General features: G+C 42.1%; 1 protein-coding gene across 3 annotated transcripts in view; it reads right to left on the bottom strand.

Moving 5' to 3' along the window:
* LOC114134103 (single-stranded DNA-binding protein 3) overlaps nt 1–20,484 on the bottom strand; it is a 48,410-nt gene that overhangs the window by 8,601 nt on the left and 19,325 nt on the right. For 2 of the 3 annotated variants that reach the window (XM_028000410.1, XM_028000409.1), the window contains exons 5-9: nt 7,404–7,493; nt 1,995–2,078; nt 839–898; nt 689–752; nt 61–125 (exon numbers count right to left, since the gene is read on the bottom strand). In XM_028000410.1, the coding sequence (XP_027856211.1) occupies nt 61–125; nt 689–752; nt 839–898; nt 1,995–2,078; nt 7,404–7,493 (363 nt within the window). The remainder of the gene's footprint in view (nt 1–60; nt 126–688; nt 753–838; nt 899–1,994; nt 2,079–7,403; nt 7,494–20,484) is intronic. The other variant, XM_028000412.1, reaches the window with a different exon arrangement.

The raw sequence follows: 20,484 nt of genomic DNA, 5'->3' as shown, positions 1-20,484 counted from the left end.
AAAACGCATTTGAACCAGTCTAAAAAGAGAAAAAAAATCCTCCATTTTCCTTATTTGTACCTGTGGTCCCATGGCCATTCCTCTGGGAGGATTCATTCTCATTGGTCCACCCATGTTAGGATGTCCTGGCAGAAAGAAAAACAGTCACACCATAAACACACAGGCACATATGTCTCAGCTCCTAAAAGTCAGGAATTAAGTCAGCAATGCAAGAGACAACGCTCTGCCGTAATCCCATGAGCTGCAGCCATCTAGACTCCAGAAGGTCTAATCTACCGCCAAAATCACAACACACTCCTCCTTGAGTCAAACACACCCACCATTTAGTTAAAAAGGCCAAAAAATACTTAGAACATTAACGAATGGGCCATTTTTACATTTGCGTTGTTTAAAGGTTAGATTTAGCTAGCCATTGACGTGATTTCAGTAATTAAGAAAAGCATATTTAAAACGTTGTTGCAACTGGTTCAAGGCCTAAAGACTAGGATTTTAAATCTGAATACATAAACTACAAGGCAGAAAGTCTACAGAAGAGTAGACTGATGGATGTTGACCACAGTATTGTCAGCATCAAAAGTTAGTTTTTTTTCTCTCTTTGATTAAAATAAATAAGAGCGACATAAGAAAGAATTCTTGAGGAACACCTTTGGATACACAAGCGAAGCTAGAGGAGGTTCTTCAGCCTTACCTTGCGGTCTTGTTGGGTCCAAACTGTTTGGCAGGAGAGGCTGCGATCCCGGGATTCCCCCAGGCTGGGAAGAGAGCAGACACGGAAACTCAACAACATAATAACACACACAGTTCATTTAATGGAAATTTGATCCAAACAGGCGATTACCTGATTTGGCATTCGGAGTGAGGGGCGTGGACCACCTGGATACCGCGGTGACATGAAAGGCTAAAGGGACCAGAAAAAAAAAAAAAAGTGGAAGAAGGACGACAGAAAAGAGGAAAAAACAAGGGCAATGGGGAAGAGAGACAGAGAAAATGACATTTCTATTATTGATAAATCCAAAAGCACTCAAACAGAGGAAGCACAGAGAACACACAGATGGACACAGCGCGGCTGGAAAATGGATGACGACATCGGAAAACTGCAAAATCAGCAGCACATCCAACGTGGAACCGAAAAGAAAAACATCCTTGCATGAGCTTGCGCGGTATAAACTTTAAAAGTGCACTTATACCCAACAAGATGGACTGAAAGCTCATTTTGAGTGCCGGTGTGCGAGAGTCTTCCCTGCTCTCGCTTTGGTGTAAGCCGACTAGGCCCTGTGGTCTGCCTTGGCGCAGTCGGAGACATCTCAGGCCAACGACACGGTTCAAAACCCTTAGCGGAAGCGTGCCCACACTCTCTCGCACACAAGAAAGAAACTGGAAACCACAAGAATGAAAAGCCGAGCCGCCGCAGTTAATGGGCAAAAGCCTAGCTTCACCTCCACAGTGGCGTCTGCAGCTGCTGTAGCTGAGAAGCGACGGCTGAACTTCCTTCATGTTGATAACCAAAAACTCTGTATGAAACTGGTGGACATGTATGCGGTTGTTAATTTTGCTTGTCTGCTGTTTTATTTATTGGATGCAAGAAGAAGTAAGTGAGGGGGAGGGGAGAGGTGTGTGCGCATGTTTGTGTGTGTTCAGGCTGGAGCAGATAAGTGTGCAACCCCCCACAAGCTGCTCCGGGGGAGGGGCAGGGAGTGAATTATTCATCCCGCACGGGGACAGGCGATTCTCGGCCTTCGAGAGGAGCCTGCCCTACTGCCTCTGGATGCTTGGCTTTTTAAAATTATTTCTTTTATTTAAAAAAAAGAAAAAAATGGAGCTCACAACTGCAGGGGCTTCCTTTAGTGGGGAGTTAGCCTGAACAAATGTAGTTCTTGTAGGGCTCAAGGGTGGTCAGAGGACAGAGTGCAGGTAGCAAATGGGAAGAGAGAAGCTGGTGTGTGTCAGTCAGGGAATGACGGGGTGTTTGAGAGAAAGTGTTTGCTGCTTCTTACCTGGCCATGGGGTCCCATCATGGGGTTGCTGGGGTTGTGTGGGGGGGGCTGTGCATGGGGGGACTGCTGAGAGCCGGGCGGTCCCTTTAAGAAAGAAGAGCGATATCAGAGAGGGGAGGGGGCAGAATGTGGGGTTCACACCTGGAGGAAGAACCCGATCAGAGTCACTGGAGAGAGGAAAACCATGTTGGTAGGGAGTCTGGAGGGAGTGTTTACGTTGGAGGGGGAAGTTGAGAGGAAAATGCTGCTTATTTTTGGGGGAAAGAAAGAAATTAACACTCCAAACTAATTGACAAGTATCATCTTTATACACGGCCTTAAAGTGACCCTGTTACACCATAAGCGCTGCTCATTTCCACCACCTTGTTCTGTCCCGGGACTGTTGCACTTTCAACCACATGGGGGCAGTGTTATCAAAGGCTTACCACAACAAGCCAAGCAGAGGCACAGACTTACAATCAGAAAGAATGCCGACCAAAAACAAAATAAACAAAACAAAAATACAGAAGCATTTCTGGAAACCTACTTCATGACAGAGTCGAGTTCCTGTGCCAACACACAAATACGCTCATACATCATATCGTTGACTTCTCCACCCGGGACAGGAGGTTAAAAACCTCTGATAAATACGTCTTTATGCAACAACAAGGTTCAATGTTTTACTTTTTCTCCTCTTTTCCAGCTCTCCCCTCCAAAACAATGAGTGGCAGATTCACAAATAGCAAGTGGAATTTTTCACCTTTCCCTCCAAGACATCCGAACACACAGGGAGAGAGAGAGAGGCAACACGTCGGCTACCGGAGAGAGTCTGGGAGTGTGTGCGCTCAAAGTTAGCCTGAGAATAACTAGTTCAGAGTAACCTGTTGTGACAGATGTCTCAAAGCAACATCCACTGCTCGGGCTCTTAAAGGTATCATCAGAAATGGTACAGCGCAAAAACGTCTCATTTCACAACCAGACGAAGTTTTTATGTGTAAGCCTCACATAGCAGTGGATGGAAGGAAAATTGCACATGCTTTTGAAAGTTTTTATTTTATTTCATTTAAATAATTCCTGCTTGATGCATTTGCCAATATATTTCATTGTGAGAGATATTTTTTATCAGGGTTTTCTACCACTGAGCAGGTTTTTTTTTATGCAGCCACAAAAAGTTTCAGTCTAGTCTAACCAGAGTGCGTTCTTCCATGTTTGCTACGTTAAACTGAAAATGGGGTTAATTACAGCTTTCAACAACTATCTGCTTACCAAATCCTCCAAAGTGGCCAGATTTGTTATATCTATGACTTACACTGTCAACATGTTATCCCACCTGAGCTGTGGATCTCCGAAGCTCCCCCAGAGTTACCAGGTTCCTCTTGACTGTTTTGCTGATTGATGCTCTCCTTGCTCAGTTTAAGAGCTCAGTCATTTCGTAGGTCTACAGTTGTCGCATACTCTCTCCTTTTCTGTTGTGACCAGTTTAAATCTTGTGACAGATCAGTGGATGAGTTAACGATGAGCCCTGATTGGACAGCGCTAATTTTAGTTGTCATTTATGATGTGCTTTGCAATGGATCTATGAACCCTGATACCAATTCTTCAGAGGACCACAACAGACTGTAAGCTGTTACATTTCCAGATCAGACAGATCATCTCTTCTGTCTCTAAACACACCGGATTTAGACGACAGTGCGAGGATAAGAGGAGCCAGAAAGATGGCAACATCCAGTAAAGATTGTAAATACTGGATTGTTTTACTATTATTGCCAAATGAGACTTACCTGAAAAGGTCAGTGCCTCAACATATTTTAAAAAATGTATGAATGTTGTGAGTAGGGTCAATTTTCTTAAAACACATGATGGTTTTCAACCAAGTAGAAACTTGGATTTAGGACAATTGCTGAGGATTTCAATTACAAAAATGGCCTTTTACTAACAATTAAAGTGTTGTTTATTGTCTCTAATTATAACACTGTCACCTAAAGCAGGTTGTGTCTTAAATGCAAATATTTGGTGCAAAAGTGTGTTGACATTAGTAAAATAACTAGGTGTTAATAAGCGACGTGTTTCAAGGTGGAAAACACGCAAAGTAAATTCTAGACTTTTTCCAGACTTCATTCTCAAATGAAACAAATTGTGAAAATGTATTAGTAGGGAACTCCTCCTGCGACCCATAAATAATATTAATTACATGAGATGGCGCCATCTCTCTACCTTATGCCACAAACTGGTTGCTGACTCAAAACGTTCAGGGCCAAATGCTGCTCCAATCAGGCTTTTACTGGTCAATAATCATTTCTAATTTGATGTTTGATTCAAATCCCATCAACTTTCTGAACACCATGAAGACACACAAGCTCATTTGTGTAACATTTGTTTTAATTCTACAATTAAACCTAAAATTGGTCAAAATTGGTTGATTTTCAGCCCCGACCTGAGGATTAGTCAGTTCCAACCTTTTTTCCTCCAACCAGTGAACACACCACGCTTAATGCAACTGACAACAGTGCTGTTCAGTGTGGCAGCAGTCACTGAGGGAAGAAGACATAAGCTGACTTTGTTCTGTATAAGTGGAAGCTTTAAAATTAGGTAGGAGGAGTATAAGAAGGCAGGTCTGCATTTCACTTGGGCCACAGGAGAGAGCAAGACTTTCAGCAGACAACAAGAAGGCAAATGAGAGGGCAGATTGTACAATTCTACCCTTTTGACCTTTAAGCCAACATGCTGGATTTGGAAATGTTGGCAGCCATTATGCCAACATTTAATATAGTAAACAAACCATATTTTCTAGAATATACACAGAAAACTGTTTGCGTAATGTTACCCAAGCTAACTCTGCTAATTGCTAACAAAGGAGACAAAAGACAATTTGCAAAGTTTAAAAGTGTATGACAATTTAAGTCAAACCTTTTTTTTTCTAACACCACGTGACATTGCCTCTGCTCTTATTTTAAATAAATAATGACCAATGAAGACTAAAAATGGCATTTCAGAAACCTTTCGAAATATTTGTAATGCTATTACTCTTGAACAGAAATTTGAGTTAGAAACAAATGACAGTCATACAACAACAAAAAACTCTGTTGTCAGTGGATCTCTATATGGAGGTAATTTATATAGGCATGCTTTTTAATAATCCATAAAGTGATTTTGTTCTGTAAAAAAAGACAAGCGTATTGTTCAGAAAACAATGTGCTAAACCGGCCTTCGAATATCTAAACATTTAATTTAAATCAAAGTTATGTGTGAAGGAATCCCCTAATGTTTAATAAAAACACAAGTAAGAGCTTGCTGTTATCAAATATTTAATTATCAAAGCAACAAACTGATCAAAGCTCAAAGCTTACTAGCACAAAAGCCCGTCTCAAACTATAAGGTGGAAGAAATCTCTATAGCTGTCGCCTTGATTTTCTTTGAATTGTGATAAAACAGGATTTGCCTCCCGTGCAACACTTAACTTGTAGGTTTGTTGCTTCTTACATGCTTTTTATTTTTTTCTTTTGGAGTCAGACATGCCACTGACCACAGCACTGATAAGAATAGAAACAAGATTCTGCATACTGTGTTGTGAAGCAAGGCAGCTTTCTGGAAACATAAGTTCCCCTGAACACAACAGACACACAAACCCGCGCCCAATCTCACTCTCCCACCGACGGTAAAAATAGCACTTCCATGCATCTCTCGTCGTCACCCCCCCACTCCCCTCCTTCCTTATTTACAGTCGTGCTTTCACTATTCCTCACCATCAACGAGCCAGCGCACCATGAGGATGTGAGGCCTCTGTGCTGGTAGCAACCACCTTTTACATTTCCCTCCTCTTCTTCCACTCTAATTTTCTTCCTGCCTCCTATATTGTGTCACCCGCGTTTTAGCTCCCACTCGTTGCAGCTACCTTATCGCGCCTCCTGCCAAATGCCACCGCTGTCCATCACGCTGCTGCCTCGCAGAGGATGTGAGAGCATGTGTTTTTGTTTGTGGGTGCTCGCACACATCAGTGTGCCGCCTTCTCTTCGCTCTTAGAGGCTCTCCAACACGGAACCCCTCCCCGCCCCCATTTGGCGCTACAGAGCTGGGACGGGTCAGAGAGGGACGGAAACAGAGATGGATGGGTGGAACGGAGAGATGGACACGGGATGGTTGAAGCGTCGATGGAGTGAGAGCCGAGCCACAGATGAATGGACGGAGTCAGGTCGAGTAAGTCTTAGCTGGTTTTGAGTAAATAACTGACCTCATTTACTCAGAAGGTAAATAAAACTCCCAAAATTGCAATAATAATAATAATAATTACAATGAACTGCTTAAATAGACATGTTTGTTGAGTTTGTGTCTCATCTTTCCACGCTTACTGAGAACGTTGCAAATAACAATAAAATGTATCCACAAATCAAAACTACTTTATGAAACATTTACACCTCTGTTTAGTGTTTTGCAATTTTCTGGTACCTCTAAACACAGGCACACAAATTGTTCTCTGTGAGATATTCAAAGCTTAGAAAGTTGATTCATAACCTCCATATGGTTTAGTTTTGTTTTGTTCAATCTCAAAACACTGAAGCATTTGCAGAAATGTTCTACTGACTCTAGGAATAGATAATTAGGGTGATTTCAGAAAGTAATAGTTGTACTTGATTTTATTTTACGTATCTTAAAGTATCAAAAGGGGCTAAGTGTGCTCTGATAAGTGTGTCCATGCCACACTTATCAGATTTAAATTTATATATATATATATATATATATATATATATATATATATATATATATATATATATACACAGTACAAAACAAAGGTTTGGACACACCTTTTGATTCAATGAGTTTCCTTTATTTTCATGACTATTGACATTGTAGATTCACACTGTAGGCATCAAAACTATGAATAACACATGTGGAAATATACACTAAACAAAAAAGTGTAAAACAACTGAAAATACCCCTTATATTCTAGTTTCTTCAAAGTAGCAACCTTTTGCTGTGATTACTGCTTTGCACACACTCTGCATTTTCTTGATGAGCTTCAAGAGGTCGTCACCTGAAATGGTTTTCACTTCATAGGTGAGCCCTGTCAGGTTAATAAGTGGGATTTATTGCCTTATAAATAGTCATGAAAATAAAGAAAACCCATTGAATTAGAAGGTGTGTCCAAACTTTAGGTCTGTACTGTATTTATATATATATATATATATATATATATATATATATATATAAAAAAAACATTTGAGAATTATGTATTATTTTCTGTCCAGCAGACAGTAAAACAAAACAATTTTGTTAAATTCAGTGGACAACTTCTGAACAATTAGTCTTCATACTACAAAACTGCCTTTAAATTTAAAATAATTTGGTTGTTTGTCATTTTTTGAAGAGTGGTCCAAGGGATGAATGAGAGACACTGAAAATGTAACAAGTGGGCAGAGAGGAGGCGGGTTATACCTGGAAGAAGCCTGGAGGCATGGGACCACCTGGCATGGCGTCGTTGGGGGGCATGTTGCCCATCACCGGGCTCGGCGCTGCCGCTGCGCTCTGAAACACACAGACGACAACTAAATCACCCTCCGCTCCACAGCGCTGGCGCACTGGGCATGAAATCACAACACCTGTGTTACACCAGTTCATGCAAAATATTTAAGGACTTTGTTTAAATGGAAACTTAACTTATGTAACACAACAGTTTCCCTTTGTTAGAGTCAAATAAATAAGCAGTATTCCTACAGATTTGTTCATACCTTTCTAGACCAACATTTTTGAGTTTACCTGTCAGTTCTATCTTTTTTTAAAGACATAAGCTCCAATATTTAGAATACGTTTCTGCATAACTCAGGACCTAAACATGTAACCTGCTAGGAAGGAATGAAGAAAAAAAGAAAGGAACAGACTGATAACACTTTATCAGCATCTTTTCTTAAAACAAAAACATTTGGGTCAGAGAGATTTTATTACCGTAAATTAAAAAGGTCAGACTTCTGTCATGTCTACAAATTAATATATGATAAAACCAGTGGATATAAATATATTAATTATAAACTAATCCAAAAAAAACCCCAACCTAAAATTAAATTCAATACTTTTTCAGATCTGAAGAAGTAGCAAAGTCTGTAGTAACAAAAACCACAGAAAGAGATGTAGAGCAGCTAGCAGGCTAAACATGATACATTGTGTTCTTGACAACATGCGTAAAACAAAATACATGTTCAGAGTGCTTACATAAGCAAGCTGGGGGAAAAAAAACCAAAAACAAAAGATCAGACCAGCACTCAGAAACATGAACAGGAAAATCACACAGACACACAAAGAGTTGAATCACAGGCTCATAAAGTGCAGCCCCTCGGTACAGAGAGACAGACTGGGGAGGACCGCAGGCTACAGGCAAGAACAGAGGGGTGGAGGGGGTTCAAGACCCCCGATCCAACAGCACGCACACCTCCAGAGCGCTCGGCGTCCATGTGATGCTACTGTACGCCAGGAAGACAGGACTGCCGTCTAATTACACACACATGTACGCAAACACTCTCCGTTCTTCCTTTATCTGTTACCGACACACATAGAGACTGAAACAATGCACCCCCCTCCCATCGTTATGCTAATTCTGCTTGTGAACATGAGCAGGGCACTGAATCCCAGGGGTAGACGTGGGGTCGCTGCCTCCTTGCCTCCTCCCACCCCCTTCCTGTGTCCTCTGTACAGCTTCCTCTGCTCCATCAATGACCCCCCCTCAGCCCCCACCCCAAACCCTCCTTGTGCCCCTACCGTTACACTGTGCCTCCCCCTCACAACCTTTTCTTCTGCTCCTCCTCTCAGCCCCCTCAGTCCCCCCGCCACCCCCACAGTAGGGTGTCAGCAGCTTGCAGAAGCTGTTGCTATGGCGACAGGTCCTATCTGCACTCTGTCCCCCTGGCATCCCCCGCTCCAGGAGCGCAGAGAGAGAATAAGAAGATGCAGGAGAGAGAGAGAGAAAGAGAGAGAGATCCAGAGAGTGAGTTTGGAGATAGAGGAGTGAGAAAGAAAAAGAAGAAGAAGAAAAAAAAAGAGGGCTAGCAGGAAAAGACATTGTTTGGAAGAAAAAAAAGAAAAGATTTTTTGTCATTCTAGTCAATTTGCAGATCTTTTCTTATTGTTATGGAGCATCACTGGTAATAATTCTTCACATCCACTTTCACATTTGCACAACCTAAACCGAATGCAAACTAAAGAGTGTGGAGACCGAGCGACTGCCGCCAGCGAGATTGGAGCGTAGATTTTGCATGCAGTCGGGCTTTATCAAAACCTACTGGCCTGAGGAAATACAAAAGGATCCAACAGACTTCTTTTTATTTATTATTTTTGTGCCATCAATATGCTTTTTTTTTTTTGGTTTTCATAACGAAAGAGTAGCTTGTTGGTAAAATCTTGCAAAAATTGTGACTCATACAGAAAATAAATCTATTGGAAGTCTAGTCAGCACAGAAGGTAAACAAGAACTTCTAATGCTAAAGAAACCTGCAGGTAGAGGAATGAGGCATTAATAATGAACTAATTAGTTTATTTTAAAAGTTAAGTTGAATAATTTCTCTTCCTGCTGTCAAGTTCGGGAAAAGTCGGCTGCTGAGAACAGCATAAGAATCACACAGTCAAGAAGCTTTAATGCTTGGCATAAAGCACAACTGACAAGAATATATTCCTTTCATTTAAAGCAGCTAAAGGTAGTTCAACAAAACCCATGGGACACATTTTCAAATGCCTAGAAATATTTACGCTGTTTAAACCGTAAACTGCATTTTAATGGCCTTACCCTACGGAGCTGCACGGATGCTGTGTCACAGCAAAGAGCGGGAACATCTTCCCAAAGCTGCTTTTTGATGTAGCCTGGGTGAGAATAATACCCCATCTGTACTAGAAACAAACCGTATCCCATTGTAACGGCCAATTACACCACATTTAAGCCAATGACACCAAAAATGAAGCATTCTGATTGCTGATAATATTATAACAGGATATGTTTCAGTTATTTTTGTGAATCCTTTAAGAAAACACATCAACAGTTTAGGACCAAGCACACATACCTGTGGGTTACCTTAGATTTTTACATAGTAAATGACCAGCAGGAATCCAATAATGCTCCTAAGAGATTAAAATCTGATCACAATCTCACTGCTGATCAGAAATTTGTTTAAAAAATTATTCACAGTAAAACTACATCATCACAAACTACAGGAGGTTTTGTGTGAGCTCTGTACTGCTATCTGGCAGGTGAATTAAATGTTTCGGTGCAGTTAGAAAACTAATCAACAGCATTGTTGCTGATACAATATAAATTGTAATTCATCCATGTTTTCCTCCTCAAATCTACCTGCTTTCTATCATCCCTGTTTTCGGATGGACGGACAGATGGATGAACAAGTGGATGGATGGATGGATGAATGAAACTTTTAAACACAGTTATATGGACAAAGTCCCTAAATACCAATACTTTCCCATACTTTAAAAAGTATTTCAATGAAATTTCATACCCTATATGAAACCCGGTGACCCTACGACTCATGTCGGTTAAATATTATCTTCACTCCAATATGTAGCGTGCAACAGAGAAATGACAAAACATTTACTGGCCTAGACGTTTTAAATGAGAATGTCTTGACTTGGTTTTTAACTTTTTGAAGAACTGGTTAAGAACCAACTAGCCCTAGCAGTGGTTTAGCACTGGAACGTCTACTTCTTATGGCAGAAAACTACAACTCGGACATTTCTAATCTTGGGTTTTGGCTCACTGAGAGGACCGTTATGTTGTGTTTGCTTTTCGGCCTCTGTACAGATCCCAAACGCTGATGAATAATCTATTAGAGAACAAAAGACTCGGGATCTGATTGGGTGGCAGAGCGCGGTATGTAGATGGGTTATACAGAATAGCATTGATCCATACCTCTCCATTTCCCTCTTCCCCTCTCTCACCCGTAGGACCTACCGGACAGATCAATAGTGCTCAACACATTATTGACCTCCGCCTGATACCTTTCACAGGGATAAAGACAGAGACATAAACACTGGATGGCAAAAGGGAGAGGCAGGAAGGGAAGGAGAGTGCATTCATGTGTGTGCGTGTCTATATTTGTGTGTGTCCCTGTCTGGAGAGGTACTAATCTACATTCTGGTTCACACTGATATGTACCTCATCACCGTCTCCTTGACCTGCTGTCCTTGGCGCACACAGAAGAAGGGGTGTGGAGAGACGAGGTAAAGGAAGAAGGGAGAGAGCCTGAAGGAGTGAAGATGGGAGGTGGATGACAAAAAAAAAAAAAAGCTGACAGTGGTGATTTAGGCGATTCACCCGCCCCGTCAAAACGGAGCGTTTTAGTCGACAAGCAACAGGATATGGCTGAAACTCCTACAATCATGTCTGAGAAACAAATGCGAGTGCAAACACCATCTCTGAAGACCCAGCTGGTCCTCAAAACTGGCACAACTCGCACCGTAAACACACACACTTCCACAATAGGCTGCTGCCAAGGTAGCAGCGCCCAACCAGACAGGAGGAGGAGTGTGCGCAAACGCTCAGCAGCGCTAATAACTCTGCAGACACAACATCCACTTAGCCGGGGCTCTGGAGAGAAGGCAGGGGTAGCTGCAAGAAAACAAGAAAATCAAAACCTAACCCGAACAAAACCAGAATGCTTAAATCTGAAACATTAAAAATTTTATGTTCACACTCATATTTACCTCATAACCCCATAGCATTTACAGTCTGTTAAAAGTATTTGTATACTCTAGTTTTATCTTCCTACTGCCGTAATCGGGATACATTTGAGGATATTTGAGTATCAATGATCTGTTAAGGTCATGCCACCAAATTTAAATTTGGACTTTTATTAGGCCACTCAGAAACCATCCCCAATACCTTCCAAAGGCAGATCTGCAGGTGTGGTTCAGATCGTCATCCTGATACATCAGATCTACCAGGACATACAGCTTTCACTTCAGTCAGTATACAAAATATTTACTAAAAGGTTATGAGGGTAATTGAGATATTTTTGGCAGATGTGAAATGAGGTGCGTTTTATACAGTAGTGGTTTTTGCCTTAAAACTTTCTCTTTGATGCCATTTGTCCTCCAATCTCAAACGCCTTATAAGTTGTTCTGGGTTCTTTTGTGACCTCCTCGATCAGACGTGGATGTGCTGTTAAGAGTCATTTTCTAAAGCTGGCCAATTCCAGAAGGCTTCATCAAAGTTTCTGATTTCTTAAGTTTTGAAAAAAAATGCTTTCACTGCAGTTCACTGGAGTCCCAATGCCTTACAAAAAGGCTTTGAAACTGTAAATGATGTAAATGACTTTGTTTCAAATTTAAGTGATTACTTGGTTCTACAAACCTAGCATTAGTCAGGCAGAAAATGCAGTCAATGTAAATCAACAACTTTTCACATAAGTTAGTCTTTTTTTTCCAATTATTTATTTATTTATTTTGTATTTAGTCAAAATAAATACATACATCCATGTCCCCCACCCCGGGGGAGGTGGGGGACATGGAGTCTGAGTGGACCGTGTTCCGTGCCTCCATTGTCGAGGCGGCCGATCGGAGCTGTGGCCGCAAGGTTGTCGGTGCCTGTCGCGGCGGCAACCCTCGAACCCGTTGGTGGACACCTTCGGTGAGGGATGCCGTCACGCTGAAGAAGGAGTCCTATCGGGCCTTTTTGGCCTGTGGGACTCCGGAAGCAGCTGATGGGTACCGGCGGGCGAAGCGGCATGCGGCTCGGGCGGTTGCTGAGGCAAAAACTCGGGCGTGGGAGGAGTTTGGAGAGGCCATGGAGAAAGACTTCCGCACGGCTTCGAGGCGATTCTGGTCCACCATCCGGCGTCTCAGGGGGGGGAAGCGGTGCAGCACAAACACTGTTTATAGTGGGGATGGTGTGCTGCTGACCTCTACTCGGGACGTTGTGGGTCGGTGGGCAGAGTACTTCGAAGACCTCCTCAATCCCACCAACATGCCTTCCACTGAGGAAGCGGAGCCTGGGGACTCTGGGTTGGGCTCTCCAATCTCTGGGGGCGAGGTCGCCGAGGTGGTTAAAAAGCTCCTCGGTGGCAAGGCCCCGGGGGTGGATGAGATCCGCCCGGAGTTCCTTAAGGCTCTGGATGTTGTAGGGCTGTGTTGGTTGACGCGACTCTGCAATATCGCATGGACATCGGGGGCAGTTCCCCTGGATTGGCAGACTGGGGTGGTGGTCCCCCTGTTCAAAAAGGGGGACCGGAGGGTGTGCTCCAATTATAGAGGGGTCACACTCTTAAGTCTCCCTGGCAAGGTCTATTCAGGGGTCCTGGAGAGGAGGGTCCGTCGGACAGTCGAACCTCGGATTCAGGAAGAGCAGTGTGGTTTTCGTCCTGGTCGTGGAACACTGGACCAGCTCTACACCCTCGGCAGGGTCCTGGAGGTTGCATGGGAGTTCGCCCAACCAGTCTACATGTGTTTTGTGGACTTGGAGAAGGCGTTCGACCGTGTCCCTCGGGGAGCCCTGTGGGGGGTTCTCCGGGAGTATGGGGTACCGGGCCCTTTGATACGGGCTGTCAGGTCCCTGTATGACCGGTGTCAGAGTCTGGTCCGCATTGCCGGCAGTAAGTCGGGCTCGTTTCCGGTGAGAGTTGGACTCCGCCAGGGCTGCCCTTTGTCACCGATTCTGTTCATCACTTTTATGGACAGAATTTCTAGGCGCAGCCAAGGTGTTGAGGGGATCCGATTTGGTGGCCTTAGGATCTCATCTCTGCTTTTTGCAGACGATGTGGTCCTTATGGCTTCATCAGATCGTGATCTGCAGCTCTCGCTGGAGCGGTTCGCAGCCGAGTGTGAAGCGGCCGGGATGGGGATCAGTGCCTCCAAATCCGAGGCCATGGTCTTGAGCCGGAAAAGGGTAGAGTGCCTTCTCCGGGTCAGGGGGGGTGTCCTGCCCCAAGTGGAGGAGTTTAAGTATCTCGGGATCTTGTTCACGAATGGGGGAAGAAGGGAGCGGGAGATCGACAGGCGGATTGGCGCAGCGTCTACTGTCAAGCGGGCGCTGTACCGGTCCGTCGTGGTGAAGAGAGAGCTGAGCCAAAAAGCGAAGCTCTCGATTTATCGGTCGATCTACGTTCCCACCCTCATCTATGGTCATGAGCTTTGGGTCATGACCGAAAGAACGAGATCGCGGATACAAGCGGCCGAAATGGGTTTTCTCCGTAGGGTGGCTGGGCTCTCCCTTAGAGATAGGGTGAGAAGCTCAGTCATCCGGGAGGGACTCAGAGTAGAGCCGCTGCTCCTTCACATCGAGAGGAGCCAGTTGAGGTGGCTTGGGCATCTGGTCAGGATGCCTCCTGGACGCCTCCCTGGTGAGGTGTTCCGGGCACGTCCCACCGGGAGGAGGCCCCGGGGAAGACCCAGGACACGCTGGAGAGACTATGTCTCTCGGCTGGCCTGGAAACGCCTTGGGATTCCCCCGGAAGAGCTGGAAGAAGTGGCCGGGGAGAGGGAAGTCTGGGCCTCCCTTCTGAAGCTGCTACCCCCGCGACCCGACCTCGGATAAGCGGAAGAAGATGGATAGATGGATGTATTTAGTCAGATTATCTGAAAAACAACATTAAACTGCAAAAAAGGTCAAGCTGAATAAATCTAAAAATAATCCATGTTATTTACATGTGGCACTACAAGCAACATTAGTTTCTCCTGATGCTTTGTTTATTCTTCTCCTTATGATCAGCAGCAGTAAGAGTCAAAGGTACAGAGTTCAGCTGCTGTGGATAAGTAGGTGAAAAGTGGGTTAAGACAGAAAACGCAACACCAGAGTCATGTCTGCTATATATAGTCGCCTGGTCTGTAAGGTATCTTATTATATAGGTGAGTCATTACTGTCCTTTTCTGTGTGCATGGCTGGCAGTCAGATTGCGTTGCACAGGCACCTCCATGTTCCAAACACATTAAGCAACATTTCTGCTGGCAACCCCAAAACAAAACCAAAAATAGGACTTAGATAAACTATTATTGAATATTAATATGATCCAGAATTGATGGAATATCTGATGACATGAAATGAAAGGTGGACAGTTCATTGCTTGAAAATATTTAAATTGCTTACACTACCGCTGGCAGAAATGTCAACAGCACATTTTGTATTAAAATCTATTTCTTGTATTAAAATCTATAAACCGGTTTTCTAGAGTCAAGTAGTAGTTTTCGGAATAATTTTGGAAAAACTAAAGAAAATCCTTATTTGCTTTGGTTAAAAAAAAAAAAAACAAAGAAAAAAAAAAGTCAACAAACTGTTTTAGTGACTCTATAACAAAGATTTTAACAAAGCCAAAAATCAGAACCTCACTATTTCCCTTTGATTGATTAATTGATCATTGACCAGATGCCAAACACTTGTTTCCTGTTCAAGTCATAAATAAAAACCAACTCCCACCGTTTTCGGTTCATAAACACCTCATCAAATAGCACATAGTTTTGTTTTTTAAGTTGAACAACAATCAGATAGAGAACAAGAATCAGATAAAGGACATGTACTGTATATATGATGTGACCTATAAATAGGCATAGTCTTATCCTGTGGTAAATGTTTTTTTTACATGTACTTGAATCGGTCAAAGCAGGAATTAGCCAGTCAGACCTCAAAGTAGATCAGAACAGGCCAGAAACGTTTGATTGGTGCTGATCTAGTACTGGGTGCAGAATATGTTAATCCAGGTTTGACTAGCCTATTTATTCAGATTTTAAGATTAGTGTTGATGCCAAAATAACTTTTTTCAATAACAGTTACTTAAAAATCAAGACATTCTAATCAGGCTTAGTCTCAGTAAAAGTCTGAAATAGTTCTTTTACTGAGTACTGATAGGAAGCTATGAAGAAAACGGTGAGTTTTTAATCTTTCAACTTGTCAGTTTTTTTTGTTGTACATTTAGTATTTTCTTGCTCCAACATCTCATTACACCTATATTCATTTGGTTTAAACATTTTCACATTACACCAATGCTGAATCTCAGGGAATAAAATCTGCTGAGACTACAAACTATAGTCCAACTATCTTTATGTTCTCTACGCTGGTCGCCTCTCCTACGAGCTGCAGGGCATTGTAGGTAAACCACCAGATTAGGTGATCAATCTTCTCAGGAACAGAGGGAGCCAAGAGTGAGAGTGAAAGAGCAGGAAAGTTGAGGGAAGGACAAAGTGATAAGCCAAGTGAGGCAGCGGTAGACTGGAGTGTTGGGGAGAGGAGATATAGTTAAGATGGCTGGGTGGGAGAAGAGGTGCAAAAAGTAATGTGGAGGCGCTGGAGGGAAAACCCAAGCTGCAGGAGAACAAGATGTGAAGAGGCTGAAGTTTAAGAAATTCAGAGGGGGAAGGAAGCTGAGGGGAAGAGAAGGGGAAAAAAAGTAAGGCAAGACATTAACACCTTTAATTTTAATCAGGATATATAAGCAAAATGAAAAAAACATCCCTGTGTCCGCTTGTGTCTTATGGATGCACCGATGTGAATGCACATTTGGCCTGGATGTGTGGCATCACGTCTTTTTAGTGAACAAAACCAGACAGCTTTATGTTCAGGTTCGAGACGGTATCTGGAGACAGTGTGGGCTGTATAAGGCACATTCCTAAAGCACAAAGAGCAGCAGTGTGTGCTTCAAGGCCCACCGATGCACCACCTGTCTCAGTCTGATGTGCTTCCACACCAGCAGACTCCTGGATCCAGAAGGGAACCGGTCCCTTCACAAAGCCATTTCTTCTGCACTGCGCTTTTAGCGTAATGAACAAAAGCGAATACAAGCATTATGATGCAACTGATTATGCTTTCTAAAGGTTTAATCCTGATTAAAACACTAAGTTTAAACGGATAAGATCGATAATTTGATGCAGCTTGCCTATCCTGAGCATCTCGAGTGCAGGCAACATGTTATAAACTCAGGTCCTGGTTGTCAAAATAAAAGTAGGCTGCGTGTTTATTTGTGTCTTTGAGCAAAGATCTGAGATCCAATCATGAGTGATTACTTAAAAGTTACTGGCGGCACGTTCTGATGCCGGAGTGAACAAAGAGCTGTCCTCTTGTGATCGGATCAGTTAGGATGCACGTTAATGCCAGGTGTGAACGAAGCTTATAAGCTTTAAGCAGATCATCCCGAGGGACTCAGCAAGTGGAGAGTGAGAATCTCATCAACAAATAAACTACCTGCACAGAAGCCATAAACCACATTTTCAGCAGAAATATCAATTAAAATTTCAACAGGGTTAAATAGCAAGCCAGGTTGTTTTTTTGGCTTATTTAAGCATTATAAGCAGCTAACTTCCAGAGAAATCCAGACACAACCGAAGAATCTCAGCCAGACATGAAAACTTTACATTTTTTATTTAACATTCCTCTCCATCTCTTTCCAGAGTAAAAATATTGATGGAGCAAATTACCCTTTAACCCTTGCTCTACATTTTTGTTTGCCATAGAAAGTAGCAGTACTAATACATTTAGCCATGTCTCTGCTGGGACAATTTTTCCAGCCTTTACTTTTGTGTAGCATTTGTTTTTGCACCCCACTAGAAACTGTACCTGGGCTAGTGTTTCAGATTGTGTGTTTTCTTTAAGATAGAGCAATTTCTGTCATTATCTATAAATTATCTTGCTTTTCTACCCGTGAAAAGTAATCATTCCCCAGTGATTCAGTTATTAACTGTATCACTTTCTGTGACAGGGTTATTGTTGCTGTTACTTGTGGGTTCTTATCGCTTTATTGTTATTAGAGAAAGTGCTCCTGGCTCACTGTTCATTACTTAACTGTTAAAAGTAATTCAGCTTTTCTGCCCAGAACTATCGGCCATCTTGAATCCTCAGTGTTGGTGTAATCTTTAACTACCATAGAAAGTTCCCCTGGACCAGTGCATCTGTGTGTCCTTCTTGTTCTTTCAGTTTCTTAGCCAATTGGGAGCAGATTACCACCAATACTAAAGATGGCTCTGCTAAAAAGTGGTGCTTCTTCCTTACTGTCGCCACATGCTTGCAAGGGATGAGGCATTGCTGCAAAGTCAATGATCAGATGCCATCAGCTGGGCAGAGACTCACTGGCATGATCATCTGAAAATAGACTGTATGGCATTATAACTTTGATTTAATGGGAACATCTGAATTTAGGCTGTATGGGTGGATTGTCGTGAAATGAAGTGAACTTGACTAGGCATATCATGATAACAAATTTTACTGGATGATAAATTGTCCCAGAAGTTATTGTGATAAATGGTAACAGTGGTATTTTGAGATAATTTTCAAGTAATAATGCAAGTGACAGCCTTTCAACGATTAATAAACTTTCATTTCTGACAAACATTTAACACTGGAGCTAGAAGATATCTTAAATATCCAAAATAAATCAACAAAACCCCCAAAATAAGAAATAAGATGAATATTGAAGTTTCTGTAAACAAAGCCGCCCATCAAAACAGAAGCTAGTGGAGATCAATCTGCCAGTTTCAAGCCTTTTGTCTTTAATAGAAAGAGAGACAAACAATCATGCACATGGAAATTATGAAGCTCGTTTTAATTTATCATGCGATTAATTGATTTATTGCGAGAGGCTTGACATTTGAGTTTTGCTGTGTATCTGAACAATAAAAACAAACTAAAGAAACTGAATAAAAACTGTTGTAATATAACACTTGAATTAGTCATACATATTACATACCATCAGGGCAGGATTAATGTCATTTGACAGAAAGCAGGCAAATTAAATGAAAACATTAACCAACAAACTTGAATCCTGACATTTGATCTAAAAATTAATTTCTGCATCTGTATTTGGGCAATTATAGTGATAAGATAAACACACTGAATTAGATCTAATGGGCTTTAATAGAAAAGGAAATCAATTACTCAATATCATTTTTTTTCTCAAGTTAAATCCTGTAAATCAGACGTGTGTGTAATTCAATTATTAAAACCAACTACAACAGAACCTTTGCAAAGAGTTTTAGTTACTGTTGAGGCAACTTCTGCGGTTTCTCTGCATCCAGCAGCGAGAACAGTGATAGTGTGTCTTTAATGCCAGCGTGTGATCCGGCAAGTTCACAGGACTAAAACTCTTTCGAGGTGAAATTTCTTTTTTCCTCCGGCGCTGCCTTTAACTGGCTCGTTCTTTTGAAACCAGCAGAGAGGGGACCTGTGCTCAGAGGCTAGCCTCGGGGGGCTGGAGCCAAAATTAAACCGGTCCCGTCTCTGAGCTTTATCGCCGTCAGGGAGCAGACAGCTAGTGTCCATGTCACATGCCCATCTACATTTATACACGGCATTAACTGGAAGGAGGGTGTGAGCCCAGGCACCCTCTTATGGGCAGGTTGCCAACGATGCCCCACCACCACCAAAACACACACGTACACACACAAATCCCTGGCTTAGCCTCGGCCCAGTGCTGGGATTACCGGATTAGAACTCTATTCCATTATCTCCCCACACTATACAGTATACACACACACACACACATATACACACAGGCATAGTCTTGGTCAAAGACAGACCGAAGACAGATAACAGTGTCAATCACAACAGCTGATGTTTACACATAAAACCATACAGTTACAGTGTTTCTTTAACGGCAGCGGGAAAGTATCATGACTATATTGTACCTAACTTTGTTGTTAGCCATGAGAAAATCCCTGCTAATGTGCAAACAACTAAAATTGGTAGCATATTACAAAGACAATATGTTCACCAAAAAGTTTGAAACAAAATGCTGGGATTTTTCTTTGGCATGATTAAATGCACGTTTCTTAAAGTTAGAAGAGCTCAGGCCTACAACCTGCAGATTGAATTTTTCAACGTTTCTTCACAATTGCATGAGAACGTTTACATTTTCTTCCATTTTTCCAGTTAATACATTTGGAAAACTTTCTTCTCTATGTAATGGTTGCTGTCTTATTTAATCCCTTCTGAGGATAAAGAATATCAGGTCATCGTGACAACTTCTGCAACATTTTCACATAAAAAAATCAACCAATTTGCTAATGTATAAAGAGAATAATCAGTCAACATCTTCAGCAGCCACTGTAACTAGAGATGCATCAATAAATTGGCCAGGTACCAGAATCAGTACAACATTTTCTTTACTAGCTTTCATCTGTGATCAGCAGTAAAGGGCTAAAAAATTTGACTTCTTTTGCCTCTGGTGCATTAAATGCATCAAACTCCCATAACCTTTGGTCTATAAACACATCAGTCAACAACAAGTCCTTCATGACTTGTGTTTCGTTGAATAAATGGGATAATCTCATATTTTCCATATATTCAGTTGGATTCAAAACTGCTAAGCAATGCACATACAGCGTATAGCTTTCTCATCTGCATTTTATAATGCATGGAAAGTAAAAATCTGAATTGGGAGGTCAAGACAAAAGGAAAAATGGAAATATTGGTATTGACCGGAAGAGCTGGATTAGTGCATTTCCAGCTTTTACATATGTATAAAAAAACAAAAGTTAAGAGTTGTCACACTGGAATCCACTGTGCAACATCTGAAGCCTCCCAATCTATGATCTACACTTGCTCTTTAGGTCT

The sequence above is a fragment of the Xiphophorus couchianus genome, chromosome 19 (genome assembly GCF_001444195.1).
Source record: "Xiphophorus couchianus chromosome 19, X_couchianus-1.0, whole genome shotgun sequence".
NCBI lineage: Eukaryota > Metazoa > Chordata > Actinopteri > Cyprinodontiformes > Poeciliidae > Xiphophorus > Xiphophorus couchianus.
The sequence above is the reverse complement of the archived record's forward strand: the minus strand, read 5'-3'. Positions and strand labels throughout refer to the sequence as shown.